General features: G+C 33.8%; 1 protein-coding gene and 2 non-coding genes across 3 annotated transcripts in view; all 3 read right to left on the bottom strand.

Annotated features, from left to right (window-relative positions):
* Window positions 1-78: 78 nt before the first annotated feature.
* LOC149734279 (hemicentin-1-like) overlaps window positions 79-23521 on the bottom strand; it is a 59402-nt gene continuing 35959 nt past the window's right edge. The window contains exons 66-109 of the mRNA XM_089881810.1: window positions 23076-23231; window positions 22676-22757; window positions 22259-22374; window positions 21580-21754; window positions 20956-21146; window positions 20374-20577; window positions 19898-19985; window positions 19306-19439; window positions 18732-18903; window positions 18171-18324; window positions 17683-17804; window positions 17287-17419; window positions 16699-16799; window positions 16126-16349; window positions 15617-15754; window positions 15129-15255; window positions 14776-14972; window positions 14217-14351; window positions 13644-13825; window positions 13041-13269; window positions 12569-12685; window positions 12077-12209; window positions 11592-11758; window positions 11199-11370; window positions 10675-10845; window positions 10258-10428; window positions 9742-9912; window positions 9364-9534; window positions 8656-8826; window positions 8274-8420; window positions 7703-7824; window positions 7186-7323; window positions 6541-6675; window positions 5978-6143; window positions 5501-5620; window positions 4902-5036; window positions 4435-4557; window positions 4126-4257; window positions 3620-3748; window positions 3100-3411; window positions 2465-2587; window positions 1649-1775; window positions 897-1055; window positions 79-530 (exon numbers count right to left, since the gene is read on the bottom strand). Of these exons, the coding sequence (XP_089737936.1) occupies window positions 326-530; window positions 897-1055; window positions 1649-1775; window positions 2465-2587; window positions 3100-3411; window positions 3620-3748; window positions 4126-4257; window positions 4435-4557; window positions 4902-5036; window positions 5501-5620; window positions 5978-6143; window positions 6541-6675; window positions 7186-7323; window positions 7703-7824; window positions 8274-8420; window positions 8656-8826; window positions 9364-9534; window positions 9742-9912; window positions 10258-10428; window positions 10675-10845; window positions 11199-11370; window positions 11592-11758; window positions 12077-12209; window positions 12569-12685; window positions 13041-13269; window positions 13644-13825; window positions 14217-14351; window positions 14776-14972; window positions 15129-15255; window positions 15617-15754; window positions 16126-16349; window positions 16699-16799; window positions 17287-17419; window positions 17683-17804; window positions 18171-18324; window positions 18732-18903; window positions 19306-19439; window positions 19898-19985; window positions 20374-20577; window positions 20956-21146; window positions 21580-21754; window positions 22259-22374; window positions 22676-22757; window positions 23076-23231 (6777 nt within the window). The 3' untranslated portion in view covers window positions 79-325. The remainder of the gene's footprint in view (window positions 531-896; window positions 1056-1648; window positions 1776-2464; window positions 2588-3099; window positions 3412-3619; window positions 3749-4125; window positions 4258-4434; window positions 4558-4901; window positions 5037-5500; window positions 5621-5977; window positions 6144-6540; window positions 6676-7185; window positions 7324-7702; window positions 7825-8273; window positions 8421-8655; window positions 8827-9363; window positions 9535-9741; window positions 9913-10257; window positions 10429-10674; window positions 10846-11198; window positions 11371-11591; window positions 11759-12076; window positions 12210-12568; window positions 12686-13040; window positions 13270-13643; window positions 13826-14216; window positions 14352-14775; window positions 14973-15128; window positions 15256-15616; window positions 15755-16125; window positions 16350-16698; window positions 16800-17286; window positions 17420-17682; window positions 17805-18170; window positions 18325-18731; window positions 18904-19305; window positions 19440-19897; window positions 19986-20373; window positions 20578-20955; window positions 21147-21579; window positions 21755-22258; window positions 22375-22675; window positions 22758-23075; window positions 23232-23521) is intronic.
* LOC149734281 (U5 spliceosomal RNA) lies at window positions 22029-22143 on the bottom strand. Its single transcript, XR_016385435.1, has one exon. It is a non-coding gene; the product is annotated as a U5 spliceosomal RNA (small nuclear RNA).
* LOC149734280 (U5 spliceosomal RNA) lies at window positions 23378-23492 on the bottom strand. The gene has a single exon (XR_016385434.1). It is a non-coding gene; the product is annotated as a U5 spliceosomal RNA (small nuclear RNA).

The following is a 23521-nucleotide window of genomic DNA, read 5'->3' as shown; positions in this document are numbered from 1 at the left end:
ATTCTTCTAAAAAAACAAAAGTAAAAGATGAAAACAACTGCCAACAATTCTTGTCGTTCAATAAAGCAGCATTCCTGATTCAACCAATGTTTTTCTATTTATAATTCTATACACAAGGCACACTACAAATATACAAGTATATGTTGACATACAAAGTATTATGCATGAAACTTAAAACACGCTGTGACAGGTATCAAATGAAAGCTAGAAAAATGGTAATTACTGAAACTAAAATGTCAAAATTACTCTAAAAAGTTTGGCACTTGAAGCGTGATAATGCATTGAAGAAAATGAGAAAATTTTCAGTGATGCCAAACGCAAATGTTTAAAACCGGTGACCGGCAACACTAATATATATGATGAATTTGGTCTGGTACTCGATACGTGTGTTGTCGTATGTAAATGATGTCGCTTGAGCTTCCAGATGGAAAGTTCGAGCTGTGTTCAATGCACGTGTAGTATATACCACCCCTTTATGATTCTCGGTACGGATATCAAACGGTCCCCTGAATGTGTTGCGTGCCACAAACCTATAAAAGAATAATGAAAATATTAATTTGTCTATTTTCCTTCTATTTTCCCGCAGAGTGAAACCCCATGGGACCAAGGATTTATGCCACGATTGACCCATTACCCCTTTTTTCAGAAATAGTAAAAAGTTGGAGTGATGTACAAAAAATAGGTAATAACAAAAAATGAAATTCGTTTTAACATGGTAAAGATTAAAACTTTTGGATAAAACACGTAACTGTTTTGTGCTACAAAGAATAAAATAGTAATGTTATAGTTTAAATAAAGTGTGTAATAATTACTAATTAGCCATTTTGGTCTATTAGTTGAAAAATAAAAAACACACACTTAGGTTGGTAGTATTGGTTTACAGTGTTGCCGCATACCTTGTGTTTGTATGTAGTTGGTCATCACTGGTGTAAACTGCAAGTCTAACCAGATCTTGGTTTGCACCGATTCCAAATGGAAGAGCAACCGTCTTGTATTCGATCGCATAACGTGGTTTGTTGTGGCAGTTGGGGCCGAGACATTGTTTCAAGCAGTACCTTATGAAATGAAAGTTTAGTTAGATTAAAGTAGACGAAATAAAATGGTTTCATATTCCATCAGTTATAACAAGTTACTACACAACAAAAGAAAACAAAAGCGCGTTCAGTGGCGTAGCTGGGAAAAAATAGGTGGGGGAAGATTAAAACATTTTAAAGTTTTTATAACACAGGTGTTCTATTTGAGTCATCTCATGCCTGCTTATAATTTACTACATATATAACTCTGTCAGTGATGATTTTTTATTCTTTTGTATATAATTTTTTATTTTTTTGTTTTAATGTGTGACTGATAACTTGGACAACCCATTAGGGTTAACTGGGTTAGAGCAATTGTTAGTAAGTGTCTTGCCCAAGGACACATACGCCCACAATGATAGCAGCGACAAGACTTAAACCAATAACCTCTGGGTTAGAAGCATGCACGCTAACCACTTTGCCACCGCACTGGTATGAAATGTTACAGTCTTATAAATATAGTCTGATACAAACGCCCACAATAGTAGCAACGGCGAGTCTTGAACCCATTAACTCTGGGTTGGAAGCGCACCAACCACTGTGCCATGGCATCGACATTATAATATTCCACTCACCCATTTGAAGATACTCTCACATACGATGGTGGGCAAGGTGTGTTGAGACACGAGGCTGATCCTCTCTTGTTAAAACACATCTGGTTAGGTAAGCAATGCATCAACCCTTCTGCACATTCATCAATATCTGGTAATATGATCGGGTTATAATAAACTGCTATAATTTATAAAAGATTTCTAAAAATAATAAAAGATTGCTATTTATAATACAATTCTATACAATTTATAATGGACTGCTAAAAATAATAATAGTTTGCTGTAATTTATAATAGACTTCTAAATTTATAATGGATTGCCAAAAACAGCATTAAGTTGCAATAATTTATAACAGATTTTTAGAATCTATAATAGATTGTTACAATTTATAACAAATTTCAAATATTTATAACAAATTGCTATAAAAATAATAATAATTATTTTCTTTTCTAAAATTTATAATAAATAACTAAAACTGATAACAGTTTGCTGTATTATAATAAATTATAAACGATTTCAGAAACATATATACACATCTTTAACATAAAATTTGTATTTAAAACCCTTATTATTTTATTCTTTTTACATTACATTATAAAATTCATAAAATATGCTGCACATTAAGTAACCTATAAAGAAAATGGTATTTTAAAAAAAAGTTATAATAAATTTCTGCATAGTTTACTATAGATAAGATTGTTTAATTAATTTATAAAAGACATCTTTAAGATAACATTTTAATTCTAAACACAAAATATTTTGTTAAATTGAAACCTATAATGAAAATATGCCTCACAGTAATTAATGTACATTTAAAAAAAAGTAAATTATTTTTTATACCTTCACAATTCCTTCCGTTAGCAGCAACTCTGTAACCGATAGGACACAAACATTTGTAGCTTCCTAATGTGTTGTTGCAACTGAATTGACAGATGCCCGAGACTTCTCTACATTCATTAATATCTGAAACAAAAAAAAGAGAAATAAAATTTTTGTCTTGGTAACTGCGGTAGGAAATTACTATAAAGGAATGAATGTAACACATTTATCCTCGCTTGGCGGAAAACTTTACAAGTTATAACATGGGTGTTCTATTTTATACAACTAATGCCTGTTTCGTTAACAAGTAACTCTGTAGGAGAACCCATTAGTGACTACTGGGTTATAGCAATTTCCACTAATTGTTTTCCCAAGGACACACATAGTTTATGAGTTGAGTGCTCTATCCAGTGTGATATGGTCAATTTTTTCGATATAAATTAGAAATTACTACAAAATGAAAACGATATAAATTTAGAAATTACTACAAAATGAAGTGTTTCAGTAAAAGGTGACTGTGAACTTATAATTTATAAATTTAAAATAAAAAAACACAAACAATTTGAATGGGCATTCATGCAAGGAGAAACATGCGGAGAAGAGAAAATAAAGAGAAATAAAAAAGGAAATGAGAACGTTCTAGTGCAGGTCACTACCTCTGCATCTGCCACCATGGTATCTGTAACCAGTTGGACATCGAAAATCACGGAATGTGAAAGTAGGAGCGAATATTCTTTGATTGCGCAACGGGACAAGCGAGATTCTTCCATGCTGGGGAAGTAAACCAGGATTCTCTAACACAGGGTGACGACCATTGTTGTTGTTTGGGATTCGGACTAATCCTGCACATGATTTATCATCTGCCAAGTACCGCAACCCAAGAGGGCAAATACATTCAAATGAACCAATGGTGTTGATGCAGCCATGGGGACACGGACTCTCGTTGTAGTCCAGGCATTCATTGATGTCTGTGGGTGATTGTGATGTCATAGTGGTTCGTCGACATGCAAAGCAGAAAGCGTCGAAAAAGGAGAGAGAAGGAACATGAAAGAAAAGAGAGTGTTAGTACACATGTTTCATGCAAAATATGGAGAAAAACATTCAAAAAATAGCACAAAAACAGAAAAATGATATTTTGAATTTTTTCACCCGAAACTGCATAAATAAATATCTTACCAACGCAAGGTGGTTCAATTCCTGAAGCTTTGAATCCTGGTCTACAATCGCAAGTGTAACCACCCTCAGTGTTTTCACATTGCATGCCAACTCCACATTCATGCCTACCCGTGGCACACTCATCAATATCTGAGGTATTTTAACAACTAGTTACAAGTTGAATAGAAAAATGATATTTTTATACCCTGCATGGCAAAATAAAATGTTAATATCAATACAAATAATAATAAACTTTATTTGTCTCTTCGATTACGGTAGCCAAGATTTAGAAATATTTAAAACAAAAAACACAATATAGCGACAAAACAACAGTTGTTAAAACACGCTTACAGTTAAAACATATTTCCATTTAATTGAAAGAAAATAAATGTGGTCGCTACACTCTACCGCACCATTTCAAGAAAAACTTTTTTAAAAAAGAGGAAGTGGGGAACCCTAAAATCTCCCTAGCCCCGCCACTGCATGTACCACTATTTAACATACATATTATATCAAACGCAACGTACCAACACAGACTGCAAACAGATTCTTTTCCATCCCCGTTGGACAATCATCAATACATCTATACCCTCCATCAGTATTTTCACATCTTTGGTCAGATCGACAAGCGTGGTTGTTGGGTCGACATTCGTTGATGTCTGGGTAACAATTCATGCGTAAATTTATTTCATTCGACACAATGTGGTGGTAAGTTTGATGAATTTAACACAATTTAGGGGTATACGATACAATTTAGGTGAAAAACAAACAAAAGTTTTTGAAACAATATTTTGAAACAAAAAAAGACAAAAAAATAAATATGTGAAGTCCCTCACCTATGCAGCGACCACCAGACCGCTTTCTGTAACCATGACGACACTCACATCGATATGAACCAATCGTGTTAAGGCAAACCTGGCTACATACTCTCTCAGCCGAATCAATGCATTCATCAATATCTTTGAAAAAAATCAAAATATTATGAGATTTTTTAATATTCAAGTATTTTTTTTAATATTACAGTTCAATTTTGTGTTATTAGGCAAGGTTTTTGTAAAAATATTTGTAACTACGATTTAAAATATTCTAGCTATACTTGATGATATGCAGAAAGTATACATATCCTGGTATTTAACTTAAACCTTAATCTTTTAATAAAACAAAGAATCATTTTTGAAAAAAAAAAAAAATTATATTTTTATAAAAAAAACTGTTGTTACGAAAAGAAACCAAAAAAAATTTCACATAAACAATTTTTGATATTTTTTCTTATTTTAAATATTATTAAAATAAGTTTAAATACCTTCACAAGTTCTTCCATTTTCCGACCTCTTAAGCCCAGCACCGCATTTAATAACACATCGATACGAACCAAGTGTATTGAGACATTCTGTCGTCGGTTGGCAAATATATTGTCCTGTTGAACACTCGTCTACATCTGAAAGTACAAATATGTGATATTTTGTTAAGCTGGGGGAAGATGGTACACTATTTTATTCGGTTTTCTCGTCCCATTTTGTAATACAAATATGTAATATTAACAAATATGGATGAATGTAACTTGCTTTATTCTCGCATGACGAGGCAATGACAGTTACTATAACACAGGCGTTTTGTTTCATACAACTCACGCCAGCTCATGAGTTACCACGTATGTAACTTTGTGGTGATTATATTTGCAATTTAGACAGCCCATTAGTGACCACTGAGTTGGAGCAGTTGCTGTTAAGTGTCATGCCTTATTTTACACTATTTCAAAATAACTGTAAATCAGAGTAGTTTTTCTTAACATAGTGGCAATAACAGTTTACCTAAATTGGTTGCAGTATGTGTTACATACATAGTAATATACAATACAAATTATGGCCACTGTCATTTATATTGGCTGTTATGTAATTTTACCTTCACAATTCCTTCCATCTGGTCCCATATTGAAACCAGTAGGGCAGCCACATACAAACGAACCAGGAGCATTGGTACATGTATGCGAACATGGACGCTGGGTAACACATTCATTCTCATCTAGAAAAAAATTAACTTTATTTTACATAATCTAATACTGTTTTTATTGCTAGGTTTTTCGTTTTTTAAGTCTTGAACCTATAACCTCTCTCTAACCACCCATTAGTGACCACTGGGTTGGAGCAATTGCTGTTAAATGTCTTGCTAAGAACACATACACCCACAATGGAAGCAAGCTTTGATCTCACAAGTTCTCTACATTAAACTATCCAGTGCTCTGAAGAAACACAATCACAACAATAGTGGCAAAAAAATGCGAACTCTTGCCATATACACCAACACTGATCACAGCGGTGAGCATCGAACCCTGTACCCTCTTGCCAAACTTGGCTCACTAACCACAAACCAATCCTTTACCTCTGCAATATCTTCCAGTGTCCTCCAGAAGGAATCCTTCCGGACACCGATCACTTGGCTCCCCAGGTGCGATCTGAACATCCAACTGGAAGCGAAGTTTCTCGAGCACTTCATCGTACTCAACCAATATATCGGATGCAGAAAGTGTCTCAACCAGGAAAGGCATCTATTATTAACATTATTTGTATTTTGGGGGGAGTAATATTGAAACTGTTTTGAAAAACATGTTTTCATTCTCTTTATTTGTCCAATTTGGTAGTAAACAAAAAATATTAAATTATATACTGGAACTATATGTATCAGCAACCATGATTTAAATATTTTGGTTAAAGTTAAAGGAAAAGCTGTTGCAGTAGGGGAGTAAGCTGAGACGTATTTTCATTCTATTTTCTCTTTCAATTTGGTAACAAACAAAGCATATTCAAAGAATTATAAAACCGTAATTCTCATAACTGTAAAAGAACGTTGTTAATTGTTCAATACACTTAAAAAATATGGTATTTAGGCGTTAACAGTGTCCCAGTAATATATACAATGATACAAGATGACATGGAATAACTTACCAAACCTCTTGAAGAGTTGTATGTAATAGTATGGTTCCAAGTATATGGTAGTATGAAACCATCCATTACCATTAATCTATCAGAGAACGCATATAATGAACCAGCTCCTGTTTGTAGATAATCTTCAGTGTAATCCTGTAATGTTTGTATTAACGTATTAGAACTTTACAAGTTGCACTAGTATATGAGAATACATACATAAAAAACATCCCAGGCCCCCTGGCGTGCCCTGCCATAGCATAGGACCTCATTTGTATAAAATATATTAATGTATTAGAACTTCACAAGTTGCCGAGGCATTTTAGAATACCCTAGTGTGCCTGGTTATAGGACCTCACAAGTTGCCGCAATATGCAAGGATTAAAGTTGACAATCATCTAGTAGGTAATGTCAAAATTGATGAAAGTCGAATAGTATAATTTAAACAAACACGTTTTATTGAAGCTTAAAAATGACCACAGCACGTGTGTTATAATTTTGTTGAAAAATTAAATTTCATTTTGAAAGACTCCAATAGCCTATTGATACTTGTAATTGGTGAAATATTGGTCTGTATTTTGTTGCTACTTATTTGAAACTTTGTGTGATTTTCCCAATAATATACTTTCCGTATTTTTTAGTACAAGTTTGTGTATTTTTTCTTACCTTAATTTGAATATCAGTATTCGGGCTTGTTTGCGGTACAGTGCCCTCTAGTGACACATCCATCTGTAGTTTTCCACGAGCGTTTACTCCATGAACGTGATGAGTCATCTTTACTGTGTCACCACTTGCAAACTCAACCTGAGAACATGAGTCGGCACTTCTAATTTTTTAATGTAAATAATTAAATAGATGAAAATTATTAATTAAAATAATAAAATTATGGCAGTTTAAAGTATATGTTACTGAATACCCACTCACTTTTAGACACAAAAGTGTGTTGGGGTAATGGGGCAAAATTGGCCAAAATTCCATAGGCTATATAGAATAGAATGATAGCGAATATAAGATAAATTAAAACAAAGAAAAGAAGTAATTAGCAACAAAACAACAATAAAAATATGCTATGGGTTAAAATTACTTAAGTAAAAGCATGAAATAAAGCATGATAAATATATATTATATATTATATATATATATATATTTATTTTTGAATGTAAGCATGATAAAGTACACTTACCATAACAACACGATTAAACACACCACTTGTTAACGAGTATCCTTTGTAAGCCCCCTTTATTTCCTTTGCCATCACCCAAGCTATAGGACTAAGTATTGAAACTTGACTCTTCAAAGCAGATCCTGTAATTTGTTAACATCATTGTTATGACATATAAAAGACATATATTTACATCTCCTATGTTTTGGGGGGTTAAAGCAAAAGAAAAAATTATACGAAACCTCTTGCCCGCTGACGAGTTACCATGTATGTAACTTTGTGGGTGATTACTTTTCTGTATGGCTGACAATTCAGTCAATACATTACTGACCACCGGGTTTAAGCAATTGCTGATAAGTGTTTTGTACGACAAGCTTTGAACTCATAACCTCTGAGTTTTAAGGTTTTAAGTAGATGTGCTAACCACTGTGCCACGGCACCAGACTAGACACTACTAATTTGCTTGATAAAGTATTTGCGCATTACCCTTAATAATAATAATAGTAACTTTATTTGTGAAGATTGAAAAACATTTAAACAAAAAGAAAAGATATAATAAAAATAACTGTGATAAAATATTAAGAATGCTCACCAATTGATGGTGGAATATTATCTAATTCCGCAACTATCCTGGTCTTGTCTCCACCAATGTCGGTTCCATTGGCTGATATACCAGATGCTCCAAATGGAATATCATTTATTGTTCCAAACGCTATCCCTTCTCCTTCTCTTGGTCCACCTGCAGTAAATGGTAAATAAATGCCATTTATTATACCTTTATAAAATAATAATAACTTTTATTTTTCTCTTCGATTACGGTAGTGACGATTTAGAAATATTTTAAACAAAAAACAGAATATAATGACAAAACAACAGTTGTTAAAACAAACTTTTATTTTTAAATATGTTTTTTTTAAATTATTTTTTGATCCGAAACAACAAATTAAAAACCTAAATGTTCACTGTTCACATACCATGACAGTAAGTCTCTCTACAATAGCTTGATTGTGTGGCATCCCCTGAACACCACCTGCCACTAAATTGAGGCCGTGGCTCGTTGCACAAGCGACTACGTGTCCTTTCTCCGTTGCCACAAGTTTTGCTACAACTTCCCCACCGTGTCCAACTTCCCCACTGACCATCAACTGTTTAAAATAAAATATGCTTACTTGTGTGTTATATATGGATTGGTTAATGGGCCAATCCAGGCTTAAATTCAACGTCCCTGGCCTCACCATAGGGCCCCCCACTATAATATAGAATATTACTGTTAATAACTTTTAATAATATATTCAATCGTTAATAATATGTAGTAGGTTGGGGTAAGATGGTACATGACTTCAATATATTTTCCCGTCCAATTTGGTAGGAAACAAAGAGTATTCAAAGAATTATAAAACCATAGCGACTTTAAAATAGAATTGTTATTTGTTTAAAAGCAAGATTAGGAAATATGGGATATTATGCAATGTGCTCTTACTCCACACCACTATACAAATTTAACTAGAGTTACACAGATTTAAAAATATTACTGAAAATAATTCCTGAAGCAATGGGCCAAACCTGACCTGACCAAAATCGCACCCACATAGAATAAAAACCTTAATTCAAAACGCATTTTTTTAGGTTTTTGAATTAAACATCAATTCAAAAAATTCAAAAACTTTTTTAAATCGAATTACTTGGACAAGATTGTAGACCACAAGGTTGAAGGTCGGAGTCGCTTCCAGGGCAAAACCTTCCTCCAAACCTGGGTGCTGGGTTGGAACACGAACGATATCTGTTCATTTGTCCTCCACCACACGATCGCGAACATTCACTCCAAGTTCCCCATGACGCCCAATCTCCATTCACTGTGGTATAAAGGATATGTTGTTAATATTAGTATTATTTGTAAGAAATAAAGTCTTGGCAAGAAAACACGGTCTCTGTGGTTTAAAAAAACGTCACCATTCGATGTTGACTAATGCCTAAAAATCAGATTCTAATTTTAAAAAATTTTAAATACTGCTTTTTTAAAAATAATTTACAAATTTAATATAAAGTAAAACAGCACCCACCAGAGCAAGGATCCACGTTACAATGATCGAGTTGTGAGCTTGATCCCGAACATGGTCTTCCTCCATTGAGTGGATATGGCTCCGAACAAGTCCGGATGCGGTTCCTTGATCCTCCTCCACACGATACGCTGCATACATCCCATGATCCCCATGGTGACCACTGACCATCAACTAAAAATTGAAGTATTTTGTTTATAATTTTTTTTTAAGTTTTGGTTTTTACCTTTTTTTATAATTGGTTTTTAAGTTTTATAGCTTTTTATCCTGTGTTATACCTTGCAACTATACTAGTAGTTGGAAATATGAACCTTTCTGTGAAAATTGATAACTCATTAGTGATTTCTGGGTTGAAACAAATAGGGTGAAGTTTGTTGGCCAAATGACATACACCCAAAACAGTACTAAATACATTTTTTACAACAATTAAAAAAGCAGCATACCCTACTCTAGTTAGTAGTTACCATGTGCTAATAACTACCAACCCAATTGCCTTTTTATATTTACACCCTGATATACCTGGACAAGGTTGTAAGGCACATAACCTCGACGAAGAATCAAGTCCAAAGCAATCGAATCCTCCACCAGAGGGCGACGGATTGTTACACGATCGATGTCTCATCTGTGATCCGTGACCACACGTGCTTGTGCATGGCAACCATGGACCCCATATTGACCAAGCTCCGTTAACTGGAAAAATATAACGACTTTTATTGCTTCCTCGAATTTCATTTTAACTGACATCACAGATTTTTTCATTTAAACAGACATTTTGAATTTTTTTTCATTTAAACAGACATTATATTTTTTTCGTTTTTGAACAAAACATTTGAAAAAAAACACAGAAGAATAATTGAAGAAATACATACAACAAAATTCAAAAAAAAAATAAAATAAAGGTCTAACGTTTTTCCAAATACACAAATGTCAACTGACCGGCACATGGCGGGGCAACGCAAGTCAATCTTTCGTTATCCAACCCCGAGCATGGAGTTCCACCATATTGTGCTGGGGGGTTGTTGCATCCTCGTGACCGTGACCGCGTACCTTGGCCACAAGATACTGAGCATTCCTCCCATGGTGCCCACACGCTCCAACCACCGTGAACTGAAAGATAAAATAAAAATAAAATGAAAAACACACTGAAAAGGGTAAAAAAAGAAAATATATCCGAAAATTAGGAAAACAAATTTGAATGAAAAGTTTTAAGAAATAAAGAGAAAATATATTTGCATTGATAAATGTTTAAAAATGCTTGTGCCTAGAGATTGTTTAGAAATAATTAAACATAAATGGCTTGATGTTTGTCTGTGTTTTGTTTTTTTCAAATTAAATATAAATATGTTTTAATCGTATGTTTTACAACTATTGTTTTGTCGATATATCCTGTCTTTGATTCAATATATTTTGCTAAAAAAAGCTAAAGACAAATAAAGGTAAAATTAATATTATCATCTTACTTGGACAAGGTCCTTGGTGACAATTCTTTGATTCAACTTCTGACCCGGAGCATTCTCTTCCCCCATTAGCTGGTGGGGGGTTATTACATGAACGTTGTCGAATTTGTAATCCTGATCCACATGTGGTTGAACACGCACCCCATGCTCGCCATCGAGCGAAACCACCATTTACCTGAGGATATAGTAATGCGGGGTGAGATGGGATATCATAAGTATCTATATATTGTATTGTGGAATAAGATGGGATACTATATGGAATAGTTTTCTTGGTAGTGGTGACGATTTTATAATTCTCTAAATATTCTTTGTTTACTACTGAATAGGACGAGACATGAGAATGAAAATATGACTTATACCAACCCCACCCTACTATACGTACGTATATCTTCTTACCCTTATAGTAATGAGTGCCTTTGCTAAATTCCTTCCCATAAAGTTACTTGCAAGACATTCATATTCACCAGTGTCCTCCAATCTACTTGCAACAATTCGCAAGGAATTATTGCGCAACACTGAGAACCGGTCGTCTTGAGGTAACGCTCGCGAACCTTTTGTCCAACCTGTGTAATAAAACTCTCGTCAAATATTGTTTGTTTTTAATAATTATACTGAATTAGTAGGTTTTGTTTTTTGCATAATAATTGTAAAAACTTATATATACCCATTTTACTATTTGGACTTGTTTTCAGTTATTCTTTAAATAAGGATGTATCTGTCAGGACTAGAAAGCAATAGAACATAAATATTGGTTATTTTGAAAATAACCTAAAAATCCTTGTCATAAAATTTTGCTAACCGACGTTTCAACAACCTATTCAGCTCGTCTTCATCAAGGTAAAATCGTAAAGTATATTTGTATAAAACATGCAGATACTTACTTATATCAGGGGTAGGTTCACCCACAGCTTGGCAGTCCAACACCACGTTATTCCCAGCATCTGTTATCTTATTCTCAGGTTCAAGAACAAATCTCGGTGCCATCTCGAGAACTAAATTCACTTTCCTATCAACCTGTATTTAAATGAATTAACAAATGTCATAAAAAAAATTATCAGCCATACATAAAAAAACATAAAAAGTATAAAAAAATATTTCCCCCCAAAGTTACATATGTGGTAACTAATAAGCTGGCACAAGATGTATGTAACAGAACACCTGTGTTATAATGTCTGTCCCCTCTATACAAGGGTAAATTACTTAGATTTATTTATTTACTTCTTTATCTTCGGAAGTAGGGCAATCACAGTCGTTATAACATATTCCTCGTTTACTATCAAACGAGACAAAAAAATAAAACATGTCTCATTTGAACCCACCCCACTTAACTGTTTTTTTAGTTTTTTTTTTAAATACTTAAACAAAAGACTTACACTCCCAGCTCCATTAAAAGCAATACAAGTATATTCCCCACCATCCGATATAATGGTTCGGTAAATTATAAGCGACCCGTTTGGGAATTGATGGACTCTGTTACTGCTTACAATTTCCTGTGATATTTAAATACAAAAGTAGATAATTCACATTTTATGCTTTATAGAAAGTTAAAGGCTATATGAAAAATGTATAAATGTATATTTTAAATCCTGTATCTAAAAACACAATGACCAAAATCTTTTAACGGGTATAAACTGCAGTGTATATCTAACGTTTCATCTGACACCTGGCAAGACTTCGTCAGGGAAAAAATGATTTACAACATGCATGGTGGTAAAAGTAACAGAAAGCAGATGCTGTATGGCAGACGAAACGTCAGAAATAAACTACATTTTAACAGATTAGCCACTATACAAATATTTACATTATAGCAGTGGTAACACAAACATAAGTACTCTAACAAATCACCTGGCCATCTTTAGTCCACCTAAAACTTGGGTCAGGATCTGCTTGCACCGGACAATCTAACAAGGAATTGCTTCCAAGTTGATCAATTTGTGTTGGTGGTAGCTCATCTATGAAGCGGGGTGGGGACTCTACTGTTACGAATGCCACAGCCATCCTTGCACCAGCAGGGTTGCGAGCTTCACAACCATACATTCCTGCGTCTTGCCTGCGAACGTTTTCTATCACCAACCTGAAAGAACATAAATATTGGTTATTATGTGTAGGTATTATATTATCATTATATGTTGTATATAGTAGAGTGGGGGAATATGGGACACCTTTACTTTTTATTTTCGCATCCTAATTGGTGGTAAACAAAGAATATTTAAAGAATTATAAAACTGTATCCTCACGACTCCCATAGACCGTTGTTAATTGTTTAAAACACGATATTTGGATATTATGTGCTAAAAGTTCGGTGTTAAAACGACTATCCTTTACCAGCCATGCTAGGGTGAATAAGTGACATTCATTCAATTATTTATGTACAATAACAAACACACATATTTTTCATTTTTTTCAGAAACATATTTATTGTTTATTGATTTATTTTTTCATAATTACCTGCTTCTCCCAGGAGCATCAGGTGTTGTGGCTTGCCCGGGAACTATCTGGTTGTTGAGTTTCCATGTGATTGTAGGAACAGGAACACCAGTAGCAGCACATACAAGTGTTAATGTGTCACCTGAGTGGATGTTTTGGTCTGAAGGTTGTTCAGTTAGTGTGGGTGGGATTTGGACAAGAACCTGGCAGAAAAAATAAATTATAAGATTGTGAAAAAAAAGAAATTATAGGTTTGATAAGCTAACTTCCCAGCGCTGTGACGCAGTTGGTTAGAAGCCTGCCTCTAAACCCGAGGTTATGGGTTCAAGGCTCCTCCCTGCTACCATTGTGGGTGTATGTGTTCTTGGGCAAGAGAATTAAAGGCAATTGCTTCAACCGAAAGGTGCTTTTACTTTTTACTATGTCAAAGAACCACATTTCCAATAATTTTTAAAAGTAATAAATTTAATAAAAAGTAAATCAATATATAACATTGTAATTTGTAACTAAAGTACAAGACTAAAAACAAATTGTAAAGTCAAAGAATGACAAATGCTACCCTAGATTGACACAAAAAAGCTACAACCCCCTTACATCAAATTCAACAGAATTCCGTCCAGCTAAATTGAGAGCAGTTGCCACATAATGCCCGGTGTCAATTGACCTTGCATCATGTACAGTGAGCGACCCATCGTTACGAACTCGAATTCGAAGATCATTCACATCAATCTGTATTTAAATAAAAAACAGAATATATTTTTGTTAAAACTTTTTAAAACTGGGATACTTTTTCTTTGTATAGAATTGGAGTAATATGTTGACTTTTTTCTTCTAAAAGGCATTTTGTTGACATTTTTTGTTTTAGGGGAAAATCTGGTATAAAGTTTAGTATAAGTAGCCTGTTAATAATAATTAACTAAAGTAATATTTGAAAGTTATTCCTAAAAGTGAATAGAAAAACTTCAAATCATGGTTATAATATATCGAATGTCGTTTTCCAGGCACGCAAAAAAAAAACAAGTTACATTTATTCATAAATATGTTATCATAACATATTTCACTATAAATCATAAACTATACATCCATAAATAATATATTATCAATATAAATAATATATTCATCCATAAATAATATATTAACAAATTCCACCCACCACTTGTCCATCTTTTGTCCAAGTAACGTCGGGTCTTGGTTTTCCCTCCACAGCGACACCTAGTGCTAGTTGTTCACCCTGGTCGACCACAATGTCAGTGCCGTGGATTGCATCTATGCTCGGTGGTGCGTTAACAATAAGTCGGAAGTAACGAGTTGCCGTACCAGCGGGGTTTTGAGCAGTCACAGAATACAATCCTATTAAAAGTTTTTTTTACGTTAGGATTTTATAGTAAAGTGATTTTATAAACACATTTTTTTCCATTTTAACAGATCTAACAATTTTGTAATTTTATAAAAAAAACTTAATTAAAAAAAATCTTTGTTTATTTTTGTAAAAAATGATAACTTTACCTTCATCTGCCAGCGATACAATAGATATCTGTAGTGAACCATCTTCTGTGTCAATCAATCTTCCATTTTTGCTCCAAGTTATTGATGGGTCTGGATGTCCCTGTGTTACCACTGGTAGCAGCAGAGACTGACAAAAAAAAAGTTATTTAAAAAAACTTAAGTTAAATTAAACCAAAATGATTTGGTGTAGTTTTTGCATTTTTCCTATCGCATTCCTAGATTTTTATAGGGGCGCGAAATATAAAAATTATTGCAAAGGGTTAACAATGAAAAATTTTTTGGAATGAAAATATGTCTCATACTATATAACACATTTGTTTTCGTGTTGGTTATATAAAACGTTAGCAGCAAAACTCCTGACCTATAGCATTCTTTGATTTTTAAAGGGCCATGAAAAAATAATATTTGCAAAAAGTTGAAAAGTTTGTGAACCACCAACCTATATATATATATACCTATACCTAATGCAGTCTAAAGTAAACCCTCACCTCACCAACTACCACAGTTCTTGAATCAGGGAAGTCAGTTTGAAACACAGGTTTGGTGTAAACATCGAGCAGAACATCATGAGAGGCAACTCCTGCCCCGTTCTGTGCCACGCATGTGTATGTACCAACGTCTGTTGTCTGGTGGAAAATTTAAACACATATTTATGTTTATTAACAAAATTAGTGAAATGTAGTTTTTTTTATAGAAATACAGATAATTACTTTTTAAAACATTATTATGTTTTTTTTTTTATTTTTATTTTTTTAATGAGGTTTCACCAAAAATTATCCAACTATTGTAGCACCTAATATTGCATTATTTGTAGTAAAATTTGACAAGAAAACAATGCTATTATATTTTATCTTTAAAAACAAAAGAACATAGCAGAAATTGTATGTCCTACTCTTTTAAATTTTCTGTCATATACAATTTTCATGCACTGGTATTTTGACTCCAATAATAAATTAAAAAATGACATTTTTTAGGATTTTTTTAATCTGCCACTTACTTCTGATGTATATATGAACAAACTGTTATCCGATTGTTGTAGAATCCGATCTCCCAGCTGTACAGCTACTGGTCCTTTCCTCCAAGTTACTGTTGGTTGTGGTGTACCTGATGCTTCACATGGAAGGGAAATGGGGTCGCCTTCATACACCGTCAACTCCACAGTGTCACCTGCAACTGTGGGTGGGACTCGCACTTCGACATCGGCTTCGTATCTTGCCTGGCCTGTGTGATTATATACAGCACTAATAAATATTTTTTATTTTATTTATCATAATTTTTCCCCAACAAATTCTTTTGGCTAAAATTTTCAAATACATTTATTTAAACAATACTTTGTCTTCTATGCGATTGGACACTCAGAGATTGTCAACTCTGACATTTTTTTGCATAAATTTTGCTTCAGAATTTTCATAATTACTTACTCAGTCAAATTACACATACCTGCTGGGCTAAAACTTTAACACTAATTTTCTCATATCAAAATATTTAGAAAGATATAAGTCAAGTGACAGATATACATATATATATATATATATGAATATACATGTGTGTATATGAACATATGAAATACCTGCTGGGTTAAGAGCCGAACATACAAACAACCCATCATGTTGGAGATTAATTGAAGTTATAACCAAACCATGCGCTATGTCTTCCTCTACACCCGGTAAACTAATAAAGAAAAGTTGGTTTAAAATTAATAAACTTTGGGGGTTATTAATATTACTTGGAAAAAAAAAAGGTATTATTATTAGTATTTTTATTAATGTTATTTCTTTAAATATTAAAATTTGGTGGAATTTCTTTTTGGGGGTTTTGTTTTTCCATCAGGGCCCAATCTTTGGGTCAATTCTCTTTAAAGCCGACTCCCCCCATTGTACGGGTCGTGTCTTTACGCACACTTTTGTTTCTATTAGAAGTTTAACTTAATTAAAATAAATGGCTCGTTTGTCCGTTAGGTGTAGCGACCACGCTTATTTTCTTCCAACTAAATGTAAATATGTTTTTAACTGTAAGCGTGTTTTAACAACTGTTGTTTTGTCTCTATATCCTGTCTTTTCGTTTGAAACATTTCAAATCTTCGCTACTGTAATCGAAGAGACAAATAAAAGTTATTATTATTATTATTATTATTATTATTTTATTTTTTATATCTTACCCATCAATACTATTCCCATTCATTGTCCATGTAACTGTTGGAGTAGGTGTGCCACTAACATCACATGGGATTCGTAAATATGTATCTGGTTCCCTTGTGTATTTGCTTGGTGCGTTTGATATACTGGGTGGTACTGTAAAAAAACAAAGCAAATTATATAAAAAAAAATTAAAGACTTCTGATAATCAATTTTTTGTTATTGAACAATTTATAAATAGATATATATTATAACTTTTTAAATAAACAACAAATATATAGTAGGGTGGGAGGAGATGGGTTATTCTATTTACCATAAACCGTTGTCAACTGTTTAAAACACGATCAGGATATTTGGATATTATGTGCTAAAAATGTCCCGTCTTCTCCCACCCTACTATATGTTACATAGTACAGTACCTTGTACAAAGAGGGAAATATCTCTGTAAGCAATTCCAGCAGGATTCCTCACACTACATCTGTAGTAACCTGAGTCACCAATAGAGGAAGATGCAATGCGTAGTGATCCACTGCCCAGGAGGCTGCAAGGGATATTGTTGGACTGTTTATTAAACAAATTAGGACTGTTCTTAAAAATAATTGAATTACTAAAAGAGCTCAATCACACTAACAAGTTGCATGGTGGCATGCTAAATATGGAAAAACTACTATTGAAACAAGTGACATAAAATAAGAACTTGTAATAAAACAGAAACCCCTCGTTTAAATGTGTACTATTCGAAAAAATAAACCTCTAAAATTTACATCATTTGTTCTGTAGATTTACCATGATTTGTGTTAATATTTTTCTAACTTTTACAACGATTGAAATAAACACAGTATTTTACCCCCTTATTATAAAACTGTTTTAAAATAAAAAAAAACATTTGTTTTTGAAAATAACTCACGTGAAAGAAGGGTCCGATTCAACATTGAGATTTATCCCATTTCTTGACCATGTGACCTGAGGTTCCGGTTCACCGCTCACTTCACAGTCCAAGGTCACGGGATTGTTCACGGTTACTGTGACGTTCGTATCACCAACTGCTATCACGGGAGGGACTGGAAAAGTATAAAAATATATTAACAAACAACAATATTTTTGGTGTTTTACAATCAACCAGTGTCATATAGCGGGAGAGAATAAAAGAAACAGGGGAAAATATTGAAAAAAACATTAGTTACATTTTATTTACCCTGTTTTGCTATCAACCAGTTTCATATCAATGGAAAAAAGAGGGAGTGGAAAAAAAGTTGAAAAAAATATGAGATTTTGTAAGTAGTGTGGACGTGTGGTATATTTAGAGGTGTTTATGTAAATAGACATTTTTATTGTGGAATGTATAAAATATTTGGGTAAAGTTAACTATGAACTAAAATGTCAAAATAATATTTGACAAAACTAATTGATCATACCCAAAGACTTAGCGAACACTGTGTCTTGTCAAAGGATAACAAAAGAAATTCACCTTGTACAATGAGGGTGATTACTCTCCTTGCTGATCCTGCGAGGTTGGAAACGAGACAAACAAATCTTCCCGCATCCTCCACCTCCACTCTCTCCACCAGGAGCGATCCTTCATCTTGGAAAGTATATCGAGGAGCAGTGAAGAGGAGCTGGCTGTCTTTCCTCCATGAAATCTGGGAACAAAATGAGGAAGGTATAATATATAATAGGGTTGGGCAAAATGGGACACCTTTTTATTCTACTTTTCGTCCCATTTGGCAGTAAACAAATAACATTCAAACAATTATAAAACCATATCATCACGACTGCCATGGACCGTTGTTAATGTCTAAAACACGATATTTTATATTTTGAGATAAATATAGGGAACTTCGTTCTACATAAACAAACACTGCTTGTTCAAATCTACAAACCACACCTATTTTTGGTTCCGGCACACAAAAAACACAAGTATTTCTTAAGCTACCGCAGGGCAATATTTGAGATAAACAGAGGAAACACTGGCCTACTTTCACTGTTTAAATCCAATACTACATAAACAAAAAAGATACTATTTAAAACAAAACCATGTGTACCCTTGGTTCTGGCACTCCTGTACCAATACATGGTAGTTGAACTGTGTCATCTTTATTTGCAATTATAGTGGTTGGTCCATCTAATATGCTTGGTGGTTGGTATACTGATAACTTGGTGTCTTCATATGTCGTACCTGATAATTTAAAAATGGCCATATACTGTACATATTTTAAGTTACAAACTTCATTAATATTTTTTTAATAAATTTATTACCTGTATGCAACTATAAAGTGAATTTACGAAAAAGATTAGAAATTATTTCGGTCAAACCGTCGGACAATTTGTCAAACTGGAACAACTAAATATAAATTAAGTAAAAATTTTACAAAGAACTGCAAAACATGATTGAATCTCAAAATGTTTTGTCCTGAAAATTTTAACTAAATGATGAAATGTGATACAGTTAAATTAGTACTAAATAGGATTTATATATATTTTTTATAACTTCAAATATAATTTTGTAATAAATTCAATAATATATGTAAGATAACTACTATGAAGTTATCAATCTGTCCAACAAAGGAAAATTATAGCTACTAAAGAAGTTTAATTATTAATGTAATTAACCTTGCCATAATCTGCATTACAAACCTGCAATATTCGATGCAACGCATGTGTATATGCCTGAGTCAAACACTTGTACATTGGTCAGTTCTAAGTATTTTTCATCAAAGTTTAACTGAAAAATAAGATAAATATTAGCAAACAAAATTCATAAAATAAGAATTAAAGGTTTTGTTTAAAAAAATATTTGACATTTTTTAAAAATAAAAATATGGCATTAAATATTGTTTCCTACTGTATATATAAATAATTACATCATTTTTTTATCTCTTCGAAAACGATAGCGAGGATCATGTTATTCAAAGAACAAAGAAAAGAGAATCAACATGGAAACAACAGTCGTTAAAACATTAGCATGTCACTTTCAAACACACAAGAGTATTGGGGTATTGGGCCAAATCTGTCCTAAATACCAGCTCCTCGAGGACCCCACCCATACAGAATAGAATACTATGAAAGTTACATATAAAAAACAAAAACAATTAACTCAAATAAAGTCCTACCGGTATTCCATCTTTTAGCCAGCTTAATGTAGGAGGGGGAACAGCATTAGATTCGCATTCGATTGTCACGTTTTCGCCTACAACTGCCGTCACGTTGTTACCATCGGATATTGTGGGTGGTAAATGAACTATTACGTCAAAGTCTTTTTCCACCACACCTGCCGGTGATGTTGCAATACATGTGTATGTACCGCTGTCTGATAACTAAGGAAAAAAAAAAGAAAAGAATATAATGTGTTTGTAGTTTGCTGTAACTGTCAGCCACACAAAAAATATGTCCCACATAGTTTCATGTGTGGTAACTAGTAAGCAGGTACAAGATGTATGAAGTAGTCATTTTTTATAATGATTGTCATTGCCCCACAATTAAAGCATAAATAAGTAAATTAATTCATTAAATAATAATGGAATGTAACTTTAAGTTTAAGATAATGTACAAATCCTGCACCAGTAAAGAATCTTGCGGTATGTTACAGATTAGGCTAGTGGAAAGTGTTAGAGGTTGGTAGTTAGGGGTTGTTAGGTAGGTGGTGGGAGATACTGGTTAGGAGTTAATTGTTTTCAATTACAAATAGTCCTTACCTGTGCACTGTGTACGTACATGCGGCGTCCATTATCCAACACTCTTGACCTGTCAATCAAAGCGTCTTCATTTTTAATCCATGACAACGCAGGTATAGGAACAGCATGAGCATTACATGCAAGGTCTATTGTATCGCCAACATCTACAATTATCTGGGGTGTTTCATCTGAACCATCAATGGTGGTAAGGTCTGGAATAAATATACATTTTGGTGAATATTTATATTCTATTTTATGTAGGTTGGTTCCCGCATCATGACCGCCTAATATTAATAGTTAAGTCTTAATTTACAAAAAAAGTAAAAAATCCCTTCTAAAACTATAGATAATATTGTGCTTTGAAATTGTAACAAACAGAAATCAAGTCAGACTAAACTAGATATTAAAGAGATATCATAGGGTGGGGAACGGGACATCTTTAGCACATAAAATTCAAAATCCAGATCATGTTTTAAACAATTAACAACGGTCCATGGGAGTCCTGAGGCTATGTTTATAATTCTTTGAATTTTCTTTGCTTACTATTACATAGGACATATTACATAGGAAGAATGAAAAGATGTCTAATTTTCATTATATATTCGCCTAAATGGCATCGTCAGTCTCGTATTCAAACCAACTCACCATAAACATTTAAATCAAAGTTTTTGTTTTTCTCCCCAGCCACAGAAACGGCCAAGCAAGTATATCGACCAGTATCACCTATCTCTACCTCTCTTATCAACAATTGTTGGTTGTTTATTATCGACCGAACACGATTGTTTGCGTTTGATGACAAACCCCTTAATGCAGATTCATCCTGAAAAAAATTGAAAGTACATTGAAAAATAGTGCAAAAATTAATATTTTTTACTGTATATACCTTAAATTCATAAACTACAGTACATATTAGCATGTACCGATATCTGGTGGTATTAAATGAGAATTTTACTGTATCATTGATAACCGCTCTACATACTTCATTTTTTCTCTTAAAAAAATACTATCTTGCAAGTACAGCTACTAATACGCAAAACGTTTACACTGCTTTTCGCGTTTTAAAATACATAGAATGGAAAATGTATTGTATAGGAATCCTGACCGAAGCCAGGTGTAGAAAAATAGTTAAAGACTCATTGAAATGCTCCCCTCCACGGAATTCTTTAGTAAAAGGCGAAAGAATCATGCGCTGAAGAGAAGCCAGAGTAACGAATCAACGTAATCTGGTAAATTAGTATCACAAAAAAAATCTAGAGTTTGTGGGGCGCGCGACGCACACAAAACGTATTGAAAACGTTTTCGCTTTTAACGTAGATATGCTTACCTTGCTCCAGGCGACTTCAGGTTGCGGGGTACCAAGCACAGTGCAGTCAAGGGTTATAGTATCACCGACGAACACAGTAATTTCACCACCCGTATCGGAATGGAACATAGGCGGAACTACAAAGAAGCGTTTGTATTGAATGAATGTAACTTGTTCATTTATCCTCGCGTGGCAGGCCAACGACAATCGGGTGTTCTGTTTCATAAGCCTTGTCCAACTTACGAGTTACCAAGTATTGAATAAATGTAACTTATTTGTTTAAACTCGCATGGCGGGGCAACGACAGTCGTTATAACACGGATGTTCTTTCAGGTTTCATACACCTCGTGTCAGCTTACGAGTTACCACGTATGTAACTTTTTGGTTGATTATTTGTTTGTGTTTTGATTGGTTATAATATTTTTGTTATGTACTTACCTTGAACGTTAAGATCGAAGTCGTGCGTCACTCGTCCTGCGTCGTTAGTAGCAACACACGTGTAACGAGCCGTGTCAGATTCCTGAAATAGCCGAATACACACGTAAATAACACAATCGAAAAGTATAAATAAAAAATGCAAATTTTATTAGAAAATAGCCATTTCTTCAGTGCTATAGCTGTATCATTGCATTTAAGGTTCATTATTCGTTTTTAACAAAGTGTCTTTATTGTAATATAGCAGAAAAAATTTACAGATTATATAACCGTAGCCTTGCGCCTCCAAAATAGCGCTGTTAATTGTTTAAAGCACGATCAGAAAGTATGGAATTTTGGTGCTGACGGTATCCCATCTTACCCCAACCTACTATACCTGTTTTAACGTTATATGTAGACTGACCTGCGTATGAGGCAACCGAAGTGTGCGACCTCCATTCAACAGTTGATGTCTGTCTGATACTTGAAGGGGAATTCCGCTTCGTAGCCACGATATGGTAGGCGGGGGAATTCCCCCAACGACGGGGCATTCTAGGAGTGCTGGTTCGCCAACGTTAACCTGCGGAAATGCATACGTTAAGTTAAAGGTTACGCTAAGTAGCTACAGGTCCATGTTTTTACAAACAATTTTAACCTAGGTGGAAGTTTAATACATTGCTCCACGTAGGCTAAAAGACGTGTGTTCAACCAGTTTGGCGCAAAGGAATCCTGACCGAGGTCAGGTGTAGAAAAATAGATAAAGACTCATTGAAATGCTCCCCTCCACGGAATTCTTTAGTAAAAGGCGAAAGAATCATGCGCTGAAGAGAAGCCAGAGTACCGTGCGATCGTAATTTAGTAAATTAGTAT

The sequence above is a fragment of the Ciona robusta genome, chromosome 7 (assembly GCF_009617815.1).
Source record: "Ciona robusta chromosome 7, ASM961781v2".
NCBI lineage: Eukaryota > Metazoa > Chordata > Ascidiacea > Phlebobranchia > Cionidae > Ciona > Ciona robusta.
This window is presented reverse-complemented; position numbering and strand designations above follow the sequence as displayed.